The sequence below is a fragment of the Phalacrocorax carbo genome, chromosome 5, assembly GCF_963921805.1.
Source record: "Phalacrocorax carbo chromosome 5, bPhaCar2.1, whole genome shotgun sequence".
Lineage (NCBI taxonomy): Eukaryota > Metazoa > Chordata > Aves > Suliformes > Phalacrocoracidae > Phalacrocorax > Phalacrocorax carbo.
In genome coordinates this window covers 71230269-71248515 of record NC_087517.1, presented here as the reverse complement: position 1 = coordinate 71248515, position 18247 = coordinate 71230269, and the positions used below count along the sequence as shown (strand labels likewise).

The 18247-nt window shown below is 52.4% G+C and overlaps 1 protein-coding gene across 1 annotated transcript in view; it reads right to left on the bottom strand.

Annotated features, from left to right (window-relative positions):
• Positions 1–965: 965 nt before the first annotated feature.
• BAHD1 (bromo adjacent homology domain containing 1) overlaps positions 966–18247 on the bottom strand; it is a 40730-nt gene continuing 23448 nt past the window's right edge. Inside the window, exons 2-7 of the mRNA XM_064453119.1 lie at positions 15223–16875; positions 11391–11752; positions 9232–9391; positions 8160–8236; positions 5642–5733; positions 966–4270 (exon numbers count right to left, since the gene is read on the bottom strand). Coding sequence (XP_064309189.1) covers positions 4081–4270; positions 5642–5733; positions 8160–8236; positions 9232–9391; positions 11391–11752; positions 15223–16858 — 2517 coding nt within the window. The 5' untranslated portion in view covers positions 16859–16875 and the 3' untranslated portion in view covers positions 966–4080. The remainder of the gene's footprint in view (positions 4271–5641; positions 5734–8159; positions 8237–9231; positions 9392–11390; positions 11753–15222; positions 16876–18247) is intronic.

Sequence of the window (18247 nt, the reverse complement as noted above, 5' to 3'; positions counted from 1 at the left end):
ACCAGAAGAGGGGCCGCAGCCCCGGGAAGCGGGAAGCACCGTCTTGGCGGGGAGTGAAAATCACGGAAGCCTGAGAGGAGCCTTCCCTGGGAAGCGGAAGGCAGCTAGAAATCATCGCAGCGTTCGGTTAGTGCTGCAGAAGCCAGAGAAGGCGGTCGAAACACCAAGCCAGCTACAGCCGAGGGAGCAAGGCTGGAGCAGACGTTCCCAGACGCGCGGGGAGCTGCACAGAGGAGGGCTTGTGGTGGAGAGACCCCCTCGCGGGGGGGAACTTTCTGTATTTACTCAGCGCCACAAAGGAAACCTTGACAAAGCCCTTTGGCTCGTCGAGCGGTAGCGCAGAGCCTGCAGCCAGCGCCGCTGCTGGGGGCTGCGCGGGGACCATCGAGAGGCCACGGCGGCCGTTCTCACCGAGCACTCGTGAGCCTCGCGCACCCCTCGGGCGCGGGCAGCAGCTTTGGCCTTGCACCCCGAGAGCTGCCGCTCGCTGGCAGCGCCCTGAGCTCCCGGCTCTCGCCTGCGTGAGACCGCGGACGCCTCCGTGGGGAACGCAGCCCCGCTCCGGGACGGCGCTCCGAGGGGGGACGCTCCTCCCAAAGCAACCTTTCCAAAACGCCTCCTTCCCCGGTTCCTAAAGCACGGGCCGATACGCCGAGCCTTGCGGAGACAAGCTTTGCCCCAGCGCCTTCCCTGCCTGAAAGGCAGAGACTTAAATATTCCTACGACAGCAGCTGCCAAGAGCAGATTAGAAAAAAATAAGTCAAGCCCCAGCCGATCCTCCTCCCGCTGGCGCCGTTTTCACCCCAAAACCCAACAGCGGCTCCCCCCGGGCTGCGCCCACGTCGCGCCCCCCGAGCCCCCGAGCCCGCTCCCGCACCGGCACCTTCCAGCGCGTCCGACCCCCGCGCCCCGACGGGCCCGAGCAGGAACCTCGGGCAAGGAAGAGAAGAACAGCGCGGCACCGGTTTGTTTTCTAAATCAATACGATTTTTCAAATTTATTTTTTAAGAATTACTTCTAATATATCTTTCTCACAGAAGGAGGGTATAGGGAATGTTCTCATTCCATCTGTAAACACTGAAATACAGATCTGGGAAACCGGGGAAGAGACACAAAAAAGTGCATTTTACAAAATTATCAACTAAAATATATTTTACATGTATTACGTTTCAATTTAAATTCTACCGACTGCATTTTCAGTTTCAAAAAATATTTCCATATCTAATAGATTAAAAAAGCATGAAATATTTTCATTATGGATAAGACATTTCAATTCATTTACATGCTGTTTGCACAACAGCATAAGCGACCACGTGAATCTCGAACAATGTTCTTGGCCTGAAGCAGGTTCTAACACGAGAAGAGCCAGGGTTTGTCCTCTCCAGACCCGGGCCAGAGCCCGTTCCAGACCCAGGGCAGGAGCAATTTCTCTTCTACCTGGAGAGGAGCCAGGACAAAGGTGGGAGCCAGGGGGAGAGGGGGCAGAAGGAGGGAATTTCAGCGAGTTACTGTGGTTTCCAAGGCCGGGTGGGTTTCAAACCCTTCCCCGACCGTGCAGCGATGCTCAGGGTTTGCCTGGCAGGTGGGTCTGGAAGCATCCTGCATCTCATGGCACTTCTGCGAGGGGCAGGTGGCCGCGGGCAGCTCGCCTGCCTCAGCCTGGGTGTCAAAGGAGTCCCTGCCAAAGGAGTCAAGCGCGTGCATTGAGGGCTTCCCGTCACCTTCCACGCCACCACCGTGTGCCCCCGCGTAGCTGCTCCGCTCCCCTCCCGCACCGCCCAGCGGCCACCATCCCCTTTTGCGATGGGCAGGAGCAGCTCGGCCTCTCCCGCATCCCCCCAAGGAGGAGAGCCACTTCACGTCCTCTCCACGTCGCGTCAGAGACCACGTTCTCCGCCGCCCCCTTGCACCCCCCGAAGCGCTCCCGACTCCCCTCCACCGCCGCATCAGCGGCCCAACCGCGTTGTTCCAAGAGACCACCAGTGCCCAAGGTAATTGTTACGGAGAGAGAGCTCAGCAATTACTTTGACACTAACAGTATCTTGAGGTATAAATGAGATAAGATGCTTCACCCGCAAAGTCTCGCTTGCGTGCGAGAGCCTCCCCCCGGAGCTGGGTGTTTTCCCCTGGGCTACGCAGGCAAGAACGAACAGGGCTTTTCCAGCATCCTCCGCGACACCGAGCGGGAACCGTCCGCCGGCGGCAGGGCGACGCGCGCCCCGCTCGCCCGCTGTGGCGGGTGCCAGATCTTGTCATCCCCTCCCGAGTCATCGTCTTCCAGACACGTCCCCCTCTTTGGTATGTAGAGCAGATCTCTGGAGAACTCCTGTGTTAACAAACCATTTCCACGTAACGGATCTGATGCTGTGGGGTTTCCTCTCTGGGCGTGGAGCCGTCGGAGCGAGCCAGCAAGCCCTCCGTTCCCACTGTGCCAGCCTCCGCGGGGGGTACGGGTAGCGCTACTTCCACTGACAGGACAACATTAAAGCAGTATGAACACTTCCACCGTTCAACGTGAGTTCAGAAGCCCCAAAAGACCGGAGAAATGCAGCTCCCTAGTTCCAATGCGTGACCCCATCCAGCAGGAACGTGGGCCGAGGTGGTGCTCGTTCTCCTTCTTTACGTTAGTGCAATCTAGAAACGGGCTCCCAGCTCGGTGCGAGCGACTCAACGGACTGTTACGCTGTCCTTTGGTTTGCTTTAGAGTTAACTCCAACAGTTTGCGTTAAGATAAACTAACGTCTATCTAGGATCTATACACGTAAGGCAAGAGGCAATATCTGCGGGGCTCGGGCCGCGTTTGGCGATGCGAACCTTTCCCAGCGCTCAGCTCCTTTCAGGAGCCGCACAGCCGCTTTGGTGAGCTTGCTCAGATGCCAGGATGCGTTTGGAGGGGGGAGGCTGCTGATGGCTTCGACAGTACGGCCAGGGTCAGGACACTCGCGGAAGGGGAGGGGGGTAAAATTTAAAACAAAAAATAAAGCCAAAAACACCCAAGAAAAGGGTTTGCCACTCCACTCTCTGCTGAAGACATATGGGGTTAAACAGGGACTGTAAACGACCTTACGGGAAAACAAACTGGGAAGAAAAGAGTAAACCCACTTCTATCACTACGGCCCCCTAAGCCATCGGAGGAAGAGCAATACTCGGAAGAGAAAGCACGGTTCTCGCCAGCGGAGCCCACCCTGTGGGCTCCCAGCTTCAGGGAGACACGCGGCTGCTGGCGCTGTGCTTTGTGGGGCACGAGATCCCCCGGGGCAAGGCCGGGGCACCTCCGTAACGCTGCGCCGGGGATGAAAAGCCTAACGATCCCGCCAGCCCCTCTCCGCTCTGCGACGGAGCTTTCCAAGCCTGGCTGCCAAGCCCCAGTCCAGGCGGTGAATCACAGAACAGCCAGGCGAGGGGAAGAGAAAGGTGAGGGAAAACAGGGGTCACCTCTTCCCCCGACGGAGCAAAACCTATTCAAGCACGACACAAGGCCGCTCTGCATCCAGGCAGCTCCCAAAGCAGCGGCTGTGTTTTGAAGCAGCTCTCACCCACCGGGAATCCTCACAGTCCGTCCTGCGGGACGAAGGCGGCTCTCCCGTGCTCTGCCAAGGAACCGGTCTCAGTCCTCACGCTTCGCATCCGGGCACGAAACCCACAGAACTGTCACAGCTTGACTCGTGCAACGCACCAAAGCATCCCTCCTGCACCTTTCCACCATTCCCACCAGCGATGGCTCTGGATTCAGTTTACTGGCTTTTATCCCCTGCAAACCCCTCCCGATATATGCATCTCTAGATACATATATAGATATAGATTTACATATGCAAGTACCTATATCTATATACATATATTTATTTTATACGTATATATTTTCATTTATGCTTTTAATGAAGTGCTGTGCTTTCAACCGCTGCCTTCCTCCGCAGGGATCCGCTCCTGCGCACGCTTTTCAGTCCGAGGAAAGAGCGCTGGGCGCTCCCGTCCGCGAGCAGCACAAGGTAAGTCGAGAGTGCACAGATGTCCCAGAGCGCCAGCCTGCCGCCGGCTCGCCGCTGCCGCTCGTCCTCGCCGCGGCCCGACCGAAGAAGGGTGCTACTGCGGGTTCTTCAAGATGCGCCCGTGTCTGAAGTCGTAGACGTGACGACAGAGGAAAACCAGCTCGGGGTCAGTGTCCTCGGGCACCTTGCGGTGCAGAGGTGTGGAGTACTCTTCTGAGGGAGGAACCATAACGGTTTTCCTGCCTGGGATCCCTTCGACTCGACGCTTTGCCAAGGCACAAAATCTGCAACACGATTACATTAGAGGAGTTAGCACCGGCTCGTTTCACCTCCCGCTGTTCGTCTGCCGCGCCAGAAGCCGCGGCTGCCCAAGGATAAGGGGTGGACGGGGAAGGGCAGGAGCGCGGAGGAGAATTAAGCTCTGCTCAAGAGGAGGACATGAAGCAGCTATTGCTTTTGATCCCACCCTGAACGGCAGGAAGCAGCACACGGGTTCGTATCTCTACACTGGAGGATGCCGTACAGCACGGAAGATGACGGCAGTTAAATCCACCTTGCTTTTACTACTTTGGCCTTGTTTTTGTTAATTAGCCCCAGGAAAGGCTTGTGCATCAGGCTGTTGTTTAGGCAAACGAAGAATTCAGGATGCCTTCAGGGAACATCTCTTAAAGGTGACCTTACCCACAATAGCATGAAAAAACTCCTACCCAGAGCTATTCCACAGGGCTGGGCTGCTAGAAAGGAAAGGAGCTGTTCGGATCCAAAGGGGTTTTTTGGTTTGGTTGGTTTTGGTGGGTTTTGTTTTTTTAAACTCCCCCAAAAGAAAGAGCAAAATTCAGCTTATGGAGGAGTTTGTAAACCAGTTTGTTTTTAGAAATGCAAACAGCAGGGCCCTAGGCGAGGAGCAGGAGGACTAGGAAGGGTGCATTAGGGCTTAAACACCCCCTCTGCAGAAAAGGCTGCACAGTCAACAAGATGCACCCAGCAAAACCGACGGGATTTGCATTATGGATTTGTGTGTCCAGCCAACCCCTGTTCTCATTCTGCCCTGCGCATCCATCCATCAAAGGATGGCGGTCTTGAATATGGATGCTCGGAAGTTCTTACTGACGGAGATTCAAATCAGACAGCAAGAGCTAAACAGTAAAAGCCTTAGTCACTGCTCTGAGCGATGCCGCTGCCAACGCACCCAGATCTGCGAGCACACACGTCTAGAAGCACGACTGACAAAAGTCTGTCAGCAGGCTTTTTGGCTAACCACGGCACCTGTGTACCGCAGGGGATAGATGTACAGGATGATTCCTTGCCTCACTTAGGTTTTTTTAGCTCCAAGTTCTGGGTTTTCCTGCACTGTCCTCCACTGATGCCCACGTGCTGTGGTACCAAGGTCATACAAATACAAACACACACGCTTTAAAGGGCTCGCAAACGTTGCGCAGAACAGACGGGTGATGAATCTGGAGCGGAAGAAGCGCTCGCAGGCTGCAGTACCGAACTGGTGTGTAGAGCGAGTGTAATTCATCCAGCTCCAGCAGGCCCGAAGTCTGGAGGGCTGGGACAGTTCTGCTGAGTGATGGCTGGGTATGGGAAGAGTGACAAAAGCTGGAGACAGATGAAGGTCTCAGGAAGAGCAGCAAGTTAAGAGCACCACCTACCTGCAGTACTCTGCAAAGGTCAGCACGTAGCATTTCTCCTCTATGCAGGCAACACTGTTTTCATCCTGATGCCGGGATGCAAAGATCTCATTCTGCAAGAGAAGGAAGGAAGAGGTCACCCAGCTGGCCAGGAGCCCCAGAGAGGTAGGGCCAGCTCCACACCTTCACCCAGCAACTTAAAGGGGAGGCTATCAAAGCGTGCTCGTAGCAGATACTCCTTAGAGCCAGTATTTCGCATAATCCAGACGCCTTCCAGGTGTTTTGGGACCCATTTATGCATGTACCAGAATTTTATTCAGCAGCTCGTGAGCGAAGCGTTGAGTTCTGCCATCATTTAACGCTGCCCAGCGCGCTTGGTGAGGCCAGGGGTCCAAACCGCCCCCACACCGCCTACATTGCGACAGCGCTTCAGCAGCAAGGCCACTACCAGCTACACCACTCAGCCCCCTCTTTCCTCCTGGGGATGAGAAACAGCCTGTGGCCACTGCAGAGAAGTGTCCCGGGAGATGAGCTTTTGCAATGCTCAACGCACCGGGAGAAATAAAAGCAGCATTTTGAAAGCGCTGTTGCGACGCCTGGGAGTGACAACGAGACAGGTAAGAGGGAGGAAGGCTGAGTCCATCAGGGGAGGTACTGCAGAGGCTCAGAAAGAGGAAAAACCCTGCAAGAGGTGCCTTTGCTCCACCTTATCCAATATCTGACTTTGTGCACAGACTCCACGTGGAAGGAGCCTTCAGACCGCATCCAGAAAAGCCAGTGGGCAGTGCTCCTGCAGGCAGGAGGTCAGAGCACTCCCCACCCGCACACTCCTCCGAGCTCCTAGGCATGTTCTTCATTCCTCTCCTCTTTCCTGGGCGGGAAACCCTTCCAATTCATTTATACAGCTAAGAATTGAAATGGAGGTTGAACAGCACTTTGCCGTCTTTACTACTACCCTTTGACATGCGACCAGTCCTTCGAACCCATCTCTACATCAAAGCTAAAGGAATCCCTTTTTTCCAACCCTCCCCTCATCCCAGTTCAATTAAAAAGGCTGGTTTAGTGAGGGAAGTAGCAATAGCCTTTTCTCCCAGGTAGCTGAGGAACCTTGGCTCTGCAGCGGGCAGGACTGGTCAGATGTGGGGCAATCCAGACGGAGCCATTTGAAAGAATTTCAGGTGTGGTTAGATCAGCAAAGGTGATCTCTGGGAATAAGGATGCTCTGCACAAGTCTGGAAGCATTACCTGCAGGATTTTTTTCTGCTCGCAGCCCCGAGGAAGCAGGCTGGAAGGAAAGACTCACAAAAAGGATCAACTGTTTGGGGACTCGCTTAATCAGAGGAACTGAAAATGCCACACCTTCCTTCTGCACGTTGGGGTTTTGGTCTGGTCCTTAAATCAAAACTACCTGAGTCATCTTTGGCAAGCCCATCCCAGCTCCTCAGCCCAAACGGCACTCGCTCACTTGAGGTCTTGTGTAATTAAGCAGGTGTGCAAAAAACCAGCTTAATTTCTCCTGGCCAGACTGCTGGTGCTCCCTCTACACTAACATGTAACTGGATACAGTCACGCTTCATTTAAGGACCAGAAAAGTACAAAGGTACCACTTCTTGGTTTAGAAACTCATCTGTCCCTGCAAGTCAGGCAGGTACAGTTCCCTGGCTGGTCCCCAGTCCTGCTCCCATCCCCTTCCTTCCCTTCTATTTAAAAAGGTTTTAAAAAAAAAAAAAAGGAAAAAGGCAAAATGTATTTTGGTGGGTTAAGAACAGCAGCAAATTCTCCATTCCCAGTTTAAAAACAGCTTGTTCTGTCACCCAACACAAGCCCATGCAAAGCAGAACAAGGCGTGAAGTCATAATGATTCACACGTTTTTCCTTTTAGAAAGCGAACTCTATTATACTGGCACGACATCCTCGAGTCAGGCTTTAATTCTCATCATAAACCTGTACGGGGGAAGGGTGATGCATCCACTTCTCTGCACAAAAGAAAAAAGTTTCTGGAGTTTAAGCAGCAGATTAAGGGATTTATGATAAAAAGGCAGCACATGATATAGGTACTCCAACGTCGTGCAGAATTGCAGCAGGAGCTTTTGCATCGAGCTCTGTGTTTCTTGGTGAATTAGAAAACGCTTTTTGGAAAGGGCCTGATCTTAATTCAGGATAAACTCGCTCTTCCTTAGGAGGAAGGCAGCAGTCAACACTTGTCACTTAATGCGCAGGGTTTTCTCAGATTAAAGGGAGAAACTTAACGGGAGCAGCCATGTAAAGAACACGGCAACTTCTGTTACAGCCCCGAGTTTCTACACAAGACAATAAACTGGGGGAAAGCCCATATGGAGAGCTCCGCCACCCAACGCATCTGGCAACAGCTGCACCACCGCCAAGAGAGCGCTCCATCTGACTCGAAACAGAAGCTCAGCCCCCTGAGTTTGAGGCCACCCAGGAACGCAGGGAGATACTCAGGCTAATCCCCTCTTCCTGCAGAAACACACACACGTGGGGATACCCTTGCCCCGAGTTTCGCACTGGGATGGCTCACCTGGTGCATACTGGGATTGCGGCCTCCCTGAGTGTGCTCCGGTCTGTAATACCACAGGAGGCTCATCATCAGCTCCCCTGCAAGAAAAGTTAGCAAAATATGTCGAGCCTCAGTTTTCTTGTAGTGTTTCCCACTAATACCCAGCTTCCTCCTCCTGCTTCATCCCTTTCATTCCCACAGCGCTCACGTCGACGCAGCTGCGCCGTGATAAATATTTCATGCTGAACTAGGTGTCCTTTTGTTACAGCAAGAAGCTGTATGAAGGCGGTCACGTTGCTATTCCATTACACTGTCATCCCCTTCTACTTGTGTTACATCGCCACAAAGGGGTCAGTTAGGCACAAAAAAAAAAAAAAAGATACAAAAAAATCAAACGTTTCCATCAGAAAAACCCAGCCACTCCGAGCACGAGCTGGGGAAGATGCTCATCCAAAGCTTGGTACTTGGGGCATCGACCCCCAGCTTGACGCCAGAACTGCTGTGGCAGGATGACATGACCGAGAGGGGCCTCGCCACGTGCTGATCGCTTCCTTTTACACAGAACTTTTTCACTTTTAAGCAAGACCCGTGTTTTACAATATTTGGCAGAGCTTTCTTGGCTCAGGTGTCGCTAGTCAGACACGGGACCTTAACATCAAAACCACGCTACTCCAACCACCACCTCCACTCGAATCCCATCAAGAGCTTCTGCAGATAAACCCGTGCTCCACACCAGCTCCCGGCACAGACGTCGCAGAGAGCATCTGAGTAAACAGCAGCTCCTGAGATGTCTGTTGCAATGAAATAATAAAGGAGATCGTTGCTAAGACGGGCACTTGGCAGTTATTATGTGCTTTCACGACCAGGAAGATTTTGATTACCAGTCCCAGGCTAGTGATTAAAGAGCATTTCAGTTCCTGGAACAATCTGAAAGCAAGCCATGGAGCTAATCGCCTCCTCTTCATCACCCGGTCTGGCAGCACTGGAGTACCCTAACAAGCTTGCAGCTCTCCCGAGACCCATCACTTCCCCAGTTCCAGCTCACCCTCATCTGTCAAGCCCGGAGGCAATACGTACTCTTTTGGCACGGTACCTGTTTTGGGGTCTTCCCACAGTGCCGATATCTTCGCAACATATGGCATAGATTTCTTCCGGGGTCCTGATTTCAAGAGGACGGTATCTCGTACCCGGATAATCTCCCCATCTCTCTCCACAGCCTGATAGCTCTTGCGAACAGCCGGCTCCGGCTCATTCTATACCATTAGAACACGCACAAAAGATAAACAAGCTGAGCGTAAGATGAGGAGTTAGTTTGTTGTTTCCCACCCCCAACCCCAGGCTCCTTTGGTCCTGCTGCAAATTAAAAACTTGCCTAAGCCTACTCAGGGCTAAGTGCTTCCACTCCAGCAGATCTCCGAGAGAAGCCGTGCAGCATACGACCACTCGTGGCATCTCTATTCCCACCAGGCCGGTTTATAACAACAAGATCAGGTCAAATGAATTACTTTTTCCATGGGTAGGGAATTCATAGGTAAAGGAAGTTCACCGAGGAATAGCATTCGAGGGCTCGCAGGTCATACGTGGCCATGGTTTTCAAATAAAGCAAAAGACAACCATTTCTCCTACGTAGTGCTGGCAGTAAGGAGCAGCTCACCAGCGGGACAGCGAGCCTCACAAAAGCACAGGTTTCTGAAATTAATATCCTTATATGAAATGGAAAAACAATCGCTCCTTAAATTCTACATGCAAAAAAACCAGCCCTCAGAAAAATCATAATTTTATCTGCCTACCTGCAGGTGTGCATCTCCTTCATATTCAAAGGCATAGAAAACTAGGTGTATTTTGAATCCTATGTGTTTCTCTGATACAAACATTCTAAGATAACAAATAAAACATGAAATATTTCACATGAACCGGGCAGGGAGTGGCAGGGAGGCTGTAGCATAAAGCTGTTCTTAACACGATTGCCAACACCTCCTTTGTACCCTTTAGCATTACAAAATAATCACTTTTTGGACTATGAACTGGGGGATGTGTGTTTGTTTTATTTCATTTTTGCTCTGAAAACTCTTTCAGAATGCCTGAGCAGGATGGGTTGAACCTCCTGCCAGATCACCCAGGCAAGATCGGAAGCATTATGCACCGGGACTTAAGGAGATTAAGGGTGCGCTGCTCCTTTCAGAGTGTCAAAGTCTGAGCGACGGATGCAGGAGGCCCGTCTCTGGCTTTCAGCCAGGCTCCAGCCTTGCACGGCCCTTGGTACCTGCACACAGCCCTAAGAGCTGAAGCTACAAAACCCGTCCTGCGTGATGCTCTCGGCAGCTCGAGGTTATACCACCGCTCCAAGCGGCAGCACAGACGAGGCCGCCTGGACCACAGCTCCCCTTGCTGCTGACATTTACTGCGCACAGTTCAACGCCTTGTCCCACCTTCCCAGACAGCATGTGGGTCCAAGTTTCAAGCCCACAGCTCCTGTGTTTAGTTACGTGAAGGATATTGCCTTCTCTCTCAGTTGGAGCGGCCTTTGCTGTAGTTGATTAGATTTTCCGGCAGGAAATCTCCCACCTTGCAGGAGCCAGCCTCTGCCCCTGAACACAACAACTAGAAATCCTTGAAGGGGTGACTGGCCATGCCACCAGGTAAGTTACAAGAAGGGAGATACTGGGTGTTAGAAAAATTCTGTCTGAGAGCCAGGACACTGTCTCAGTCCTCCGTGCTCTCTGGGAGATCCCTGCTGGGCAAAGACACCATCAGTGAGACCCACCACCTTACGAGAGCTACCTTAGGCAACCGCTCCTTACGAGAGGGCAAAAACCTCCCTCACTTTCTCAAACAGGTTTGTCCTAACGCAGGAGGAAGCGGCTGGAGGAGAATCTCTCTGTAGGATGGACTCACAGGTGCAACAGGTGCCACCCTTGCAAATGCCGAAGCCAGAAGCATTCATCATCGTGGCATTTCAGCTGACGCTAGCACAGGAGTAGCAGGTTTTCCTTCCTTTCCAAACTGCCTGTCACGCCGTGCAGGGTAACGCCAGGGCACACAAGAACAACAAAGCCAACAGCAGCTCAGCCTCGAAGCCCAGCCAAAGGCACTACGTGCTTGTCCAGGAGGTTCTAGATGGCACCTGGTGACCACCTCCATCTTGAAGCACGACCCAAAACGCTCTCAAGCCTTCGCAGTCTTAGTCCCCTGAAGACGCACAAACGGGAACAGCCGTACACGCGCAAAACCCAGCACTCCACAGACACCTACCACAACGTAGACGGCCTTCTCGCAGGCCGCGCCAACGGGTATCCAGCCATTGGTAGCTCTCCGCCTGCTAATGCGCTGCTGCTTCGGATGGGAATGACCTCCCGCTGCTTTGCTGTCCGAGGCGTGCAGACAGCCCGTCGTATTTCGGAGACCGGACTTGGAGCCGCTGGGAGGCTTTGAGCTCTGTGGACATTCTCGGGCCATGGTCTGAGGGTCAGAGTTGGGGGTCTGCAGATGAGGAACGGGTTCTGCAGCCGGTGGCACGCTGGGTACAGGACATCCTGAGAGCGGGTGGGCAGGCGACGCGGGGTGCCCTGCCACAGGGATTGTGAGGTTCAGCTGGTCCAGAGACTTGCAGCCCTCTAACAGGAGGGAAGAAGAGAGACATGTATCTCGTTTGCCATATAAGACGACTAGACAACCAAGACTGTCCCAAACTACCACCGCTTTCCCCTGAAATTCCCTTCATTGCATTATAGCAGTAAAGACCTTCATGTTGTAATTTCATTCTGCACCGTCACTGGATTCTAAAAGGAAAGATATTTCTAAGCCTGCGATGCTCCAATATGCTGCTGCCGATGGCACCGCACTACAACAAACCCGTCTGAAATCCCCCGAAGTAATGCCAGCCAGTAATACACATAAGGCTGGCCAGTATCCAAAGCAGTTCCAGCCTGTCAATATGTATAAAGGAAATAAAAGGCTTATCAAAACGATAGGAAGGATTAAACCACACTAGCAGAAGCAGCCAGCTTCTTTCGAAAAGGCAAATTCTACTAAGCAGGGGAAATTGAGAAGATTCTCCAAATTAACTCCAGAAATATGAAACAACGTGGAACAAAACTCTAACAGACGATGCACACCGCTGCTTTCAGCGGAACTGTGCCCCTAAAGCCGACGCGTGAACCACAACAGGTTCGTAAGTTGGCTGACGCTGCCTCTCGAAAGCCCCCCAGAACACCTCACACGGCTCCGGGAGTCACAGAGCGAGCCCCCAACCCCAGCCAACGTGCCCGACAGAAGAGCGAGTCGGGTTTGAGTTACCTACTGTCAGCAGGAAGCAAGCTCCCGGACCAATACCCAACGCACCCCTACCCCAAAAGCGTGCTTTTTGGGGCGACAAAAAGGGCAGCCGCAGGCAGCGTCCGGGAGATGCCTCCCATCTGGAGCACGTCCTAGCGGATCTGCGGGATGGCGCTGCTGCAGAGCTGCAAAGAAAAAAATAATCTAAAAGTGAAAAAACATCTGAAGTCACCAAGCTCCAGCTGAATAACTGCTGGGATCCCCTCGCAACAACAGGAAATTATTGCCTCCTGTCTCCCACTTGACCCTCCCTGAGAGGGCTGCAACAAAGCCGCTGCCGAACTGCAAGTGCGAGGGCTGCTACAGACCGTCGCGGGCTCTGCTGACCCGGAGCAGCAAACGCCGCAGCAGCTCCCTTGGCGAGCCAAGGCATCAGGATGTGAGTTGAGGTATCCTGCCTGGCCTTGGCAGGCACAGGACCCACAGAGCTGTGAATCACCTCTGGAGTATTTTGCTTACAAAAGCAGTTTTCAGGCTTGAACTAAAGCAGGATGAAGCTTCACAAAAGTATCTACTAAACCTCAGGAAAGCAGCGCAGACCTGGCCTCGCGGGCACCCCTGGGACTCCTTCCTTGGCTGCACACACTTCCAGCCCCTCCACCGGCGCTGGGACTAAAGCATCCCTCGCAGCCTGTCCGATCTCATCCCCACTACCCTGCTTTCGAAGTGCATGCTGCAAACCCTCCGCGGGCCGGGGAAAGCAACGCCTCTCCCCCACGTATGGCAGACCACGACTGCGCAAGATTACGGCCTGACCCCTTGATTTGCACCAGACACTGATGTTTCCACAGGAACATCTTGAACGCACCAAATAAGACAGATATAACACAAGGCATGCGACACGTCAAGCTGCATCCCCTCGTACCAGTGCTCTTGGATGGGAGCCTGTTGCTTCCAGCCAAAGTACTCCTTTAATTCACTAAAATAACCCACTCTAGGGAAGGATGAGATTTCAGAGGCGCGCACATATATAAAAATCAACTCCAAAGCGTAAGTTCCTGTTAATATTCTAGGAGACCTCCTTATACACTTCAATCCTCAAAACAAAGTCTAAATTATTCCGATGTTGTAGGCTTTTAAATCAAAGTTGCTCACAGGAAGGAAATCAGAATCAGTGAAGCATTTATACTTACAGTCAGCTCTAACCCAGAATGCACCGCATCCAAAAAACGTGCTAGAAAAAGAAGTTGTCTTGCCACTTACAAACCCGCTCCGAGAAAGATCTTCACAGCAAGGTGACACACCGCTAGTAAATACATGCCCCTGGAACCGCTACTGCCTCTGCCAGCACCCTGGGAAATTACCAAGTTCGCAGGGAGGGCTGAACTCCAAAAAATACCCCGTTTGCACCACCTGCATCCTTCTGGTTGCACGAAGTTAGAGGCACCGGCATGCAAAATTTCAGGAACAAAGTAGACTGACATGACCTCGGGGCACTACACAGAAAACTGTCAGACGAGAACACATTGCTGAGCTAGTTGTCTTGCAAGCATTCCGTTTTAAAGAGCAATGAAGCCACTAGCGAACGCTGTCTAGCTGCTCCCGTAGGAAGCGACACCGTGACAGCGGGGATATTTAGGGAAAACGGAAATTATACTCCAACCAAATGCTCCCGAGTTTCAGCAGCTTCCTACAACGGAGGATGACAAAGCCTCGCTCAAACCGAGCGCTGAACCAGAACTTCATCCACCTACCTGAAAATCTGTTTTAGGTGGATAAGTCATGCCTCCTTTCGACTCGAACGTGTGATTAACTGAAAGACCGATGTTTAGGCTCCCAACAGCCAAAGAAGCAGCCGCCTCTGTAGACCGTACCGCTTGCAAACGGCAGTGCCGTCTAGCAGGGTGGCTTTTATACAAAGTACTGGTGTCTGATAACCCCCACGCAACGATCCAGTTTTAAATATTTCAAAAGACATTTTTCAATAGCAAAGGCAAAGCTCCAAGGTAAAGCACGTTGGAGGACGAAGTCTGAAAAACAGACGGGACACAAGAGAGCCGGGCAAATAACCACATCACCTCTTCCACCGTCACCTGTTCTCAGTTTCAGACGTTGCTCAAGAGCAAAGATGGGACCACTACTCGCCAAACTAACAGCATACCTGGCACTTAGATCACCACAGTGAAATTCAAGCACCCGCCCAAACAGTCCGCTAACGGAATTGCTGGCGAGCCCTGCCAGATGTCATCTATACAATCTTCAAAGACCGCATCCCCCATACACCGTGCGTCAGTAAGAGTCTAACGAGCGAGGCAGCGCCCGCTCCTCCACACTGCTCTGCTCTGCAAGGATGCTTCAGTCCCGAGAGCGAGCTTTGGGGAACGGAGGAGTAACTCAGCCCGGCCTGCTTTAGACCCTCCGCTCAGAGCGGCACAGCAGGACGGCGAGAAGCCTTGCAGAGCATGTAGGAACTGAAAACCACTCATTTTACACAGATCAAAGCTAAGCGGTTAGCTCCAGCGTGACAAGTCATGAGTCACTTTCTCACTGCCCAAATCCTTTCACCAATTCTATGCTTTCCACACCAATAAGACCTTTCAGAGGGAAAATGCCTCAGGGCTAAAAATGGGGGAAGGGGAGCAGAAGCGTGGCTTCTTTCCGAGCCGGGGCTCGGCTGCCAAGGCGAGAGGCACCGCGCGCAGAGGGAGCTTGCCTCCTGGCAACGAGATACCTTCATTAGCCACGCCGCCGAACCAGCCCTCTCCTCCCAGGAACGCCGCGCGAGGTTTGCTCGCGCTTTGCGCCTTACCTGCTGCAAAAGGCATTTTGTAGGGGTAGCTGTTCCGCCCCGCGTGCACGCTGCTAATCCTGCCCTCTGGCACGTGCACGACTCCGCAGACGCTGTAACTGTTAATCGCCGTTCCTTCCCCGCAACAGTACGGAGAGTTACACCAGTGGAGTGGCTGCAAATGAGCACCTGACGGCAAGGAACCGGGCGATACCAAGAGCCCCTCGCAGGTAGCGGATTGCGAAAGCTCGTCCTTGGGGTAAACAGAGCAGTGAGAGTAGCCATTGTATCCACTTTGGCCATAATAAAAGTAAAACCTGTTCAATGGAGTCAGATCCGAGGATTCATAGAGACATCCACAATCCGTGTGATTTCCGGGCACGGGCAAGGGAGGGAACTGCTGCACGGGAAAGGAAGGCTGATGAAATTCCTGTTTGGGGGTCGGGGATTTCTCTCCGGGTCTTCCATACTCTGGCTTCATGGAAGCTTGCCCACCCATAAGCAAAGGCAGTCTGTGGTAGAAACCCTCTGTGCTAGCGTAAGAGCTAGACAGCGACTCGTAAGGGACGGGTTCTGTCATCCTGTAGAGCCTAGAGGAGTCCCGCTGCTCTCCCTTCCCAAAAGCGCCTAGAGCGAGTCCTCGCCAGCCATGCTGACCTTCCATTTTCAAGCTAGCCATTTCCTTCTTGGATTTGACACAATTCTTCCTACCGGCTTTGGCCCATTTAAGCGTAGATTTTGAACAGTGGTTCTCGGACTTGCCCTCTCCATCCGATTTACTCCTCTGCTTCAGGGGTTGGTCTTTCTCGTGGGTCAGCTTCAGAAAGGCCACAGCGTTCAGGCTGGCCAGTCTCTTTGGGGTGGGATGATAGGACATGGCACCGTCCTCCCGCTTTGTCCCATCATCAAAGACTTCATCCAGCGAATGGTCACAGCTATTGCATTTCTGACTGGGCTCATGCCGGTTTTTTCCTTTACCGGTTTTCACAGCCGTTTTTTCCAACGCAGGCCAGTTGTCACCAGCCTTGCAATGCAAGCTCTTCACGGTACAGTCTCCCCCAGCTTTAACGGAGTCTCTCCGAAAACGCCTGCCGGATAATAACCCATCGTCCCGTTCAAAAAGCAGATTGTTCACTGCCTCCGCGTTCAGCGAGGCCAGCCGGCGTTTCCTGGGCTCTGAAGGAGCAGTATCAAGGTCTTGCTCTGTCCCTGGATAAGTTATTGTGCACTTTTCCCCAGATGAATCACTCTTCCCTGCTCCCACAGGCTGAACTTGTTCGGAGAACAAAGCAGGTCCCAAGCCCTCCATCCAACTGGGAAGGTCCTTTTTTTTACAGCTCTGGGCCTGTTTCGACAGAGATCCAGCCACATCCTCCAGCCTGGTGAGGAGCACTTTGCAGGTCTTCTTGTTTACCGAGGGGATCAGGCGTCTCCGCAGCGGGTATGTCTTTCGCACTTCATGCAAGTTCTTGTTTTTGTTCGTCCCCACAAACCCACTCGGACAGTTTGGAGCCTCGGTGGCGTCTCCGTCTCTCTGCTCACCACACTCTGCCTCGGTCCTGTCCATCCTCCTGCCGCCTGTTGGGGATGAAGCTTGGCCAGCAGAACCAGCTGGATGTTTCAGAAGGAAAAGCTGTTTCTTCCGGGCATGCGTCATAGGATCAATGTCCAACCCTGAGAAGGAACAACAAAACATCTATTAGTATGGCAGAGAGGGACCCATCTCCTCACAAAGCACCAATGACCAGTTGGGAAATATCTGGGGAAGCTTGTTTCTATACACAGTAGTGTCTTTTTGGGTGACGGCCAGTTAATGAGATGTGGTTTAATATTAAGCCATAGAACATGACAGTAATTAAAAGCAAGGCGGTGGCGGCAAACGCCACAGGAGCTGGGAAAACCAGGGTACGGCCGGAGAGCTGTTTCAGCTCCCAGGCCAGGTACGTCCCCTGTTACACCGATGCCGTTTCTAGCACATTACAAATTCTTATCAAATCTACTAAAGCTGATCTGAATGCTGGTCCAGGGCATACAGCAGAAGTAAATCCCAGGTATTTGACTGCTTGCGTGTTGATACAGGCAGGCTGTTTCATTGCCGTTTTCTGAAACAATTAGACAAAGGAAAAACAAGAAGTCCACCTACTCATGTGAAAAGTAAACTTGGCCTATTAAGCACAGATCTGCCAACATTAATAAATTAAATACATGCAAATCCTTATGCAGGTTAGAACCTGGCTACTTGTTGCTGTTGTCGTTCCCCACAGTTGCATTTTGTAAACGTCGTAGATGTTAAATAACCAAAAATCATCACATTCGGCAGAAAGGGCCTAAAAATATGTTCATGGGAAGAAAAAGCATTACTCATCTGTATGTGACTCCTGACTTTTCATCTAGATGCTATGTCAAGTCGCTGTTCAAAACCAACACAAATTACTAAAATATAGGAAGAGAGAGAAGAATCTGCAGCCGGGACAGGAACCGCTTCGCTGAAGGCACGGCTGAGCAAACCAACCCCCAGCACCCTAACGGAGCTGCTGGCAAACCCGACAGCTTCAGCACACCTGGGCATCCCCAGCCACGAAGAGCGTTACAGGAACGGTCCTGCTGCGATTTACCCTAAGAGGGGACTTCTGCAAGCAGAGCAGGCACGCCAGCCTCGGGAGGGGGATGGCTCGCTCCAAGCAAGACATCTCAAGAGGTCTCCATGGAAAGGCAGGGAGGAGGCCCAGAAGAACTGGAGACAACTGCTGACCGCCTTCACCCAAAGCTGCCCACCCAGTCATGCAATGAGCACATCCCACGCTTTCTGGCCACACCACGAGCAGCAGCTTACGCCTAAACGGCCTCTAAGCATTGCGTAAGCAAGCGATAGGAGCGGACCAGCGCTGACTGGAGAGCCCCTTCAGCCATGCGCTGGCTTCCCAAGTAATCCAGCAAACTAAACCTGGTTTTTAGTTTTCTTGTTTCATTTTTAGCAGAAGGGTTACCACGTCTTTGTACCCTTGCGTTCCAACTTCGGCAAGCGACCTGCAGCAGGCTTGTGTCA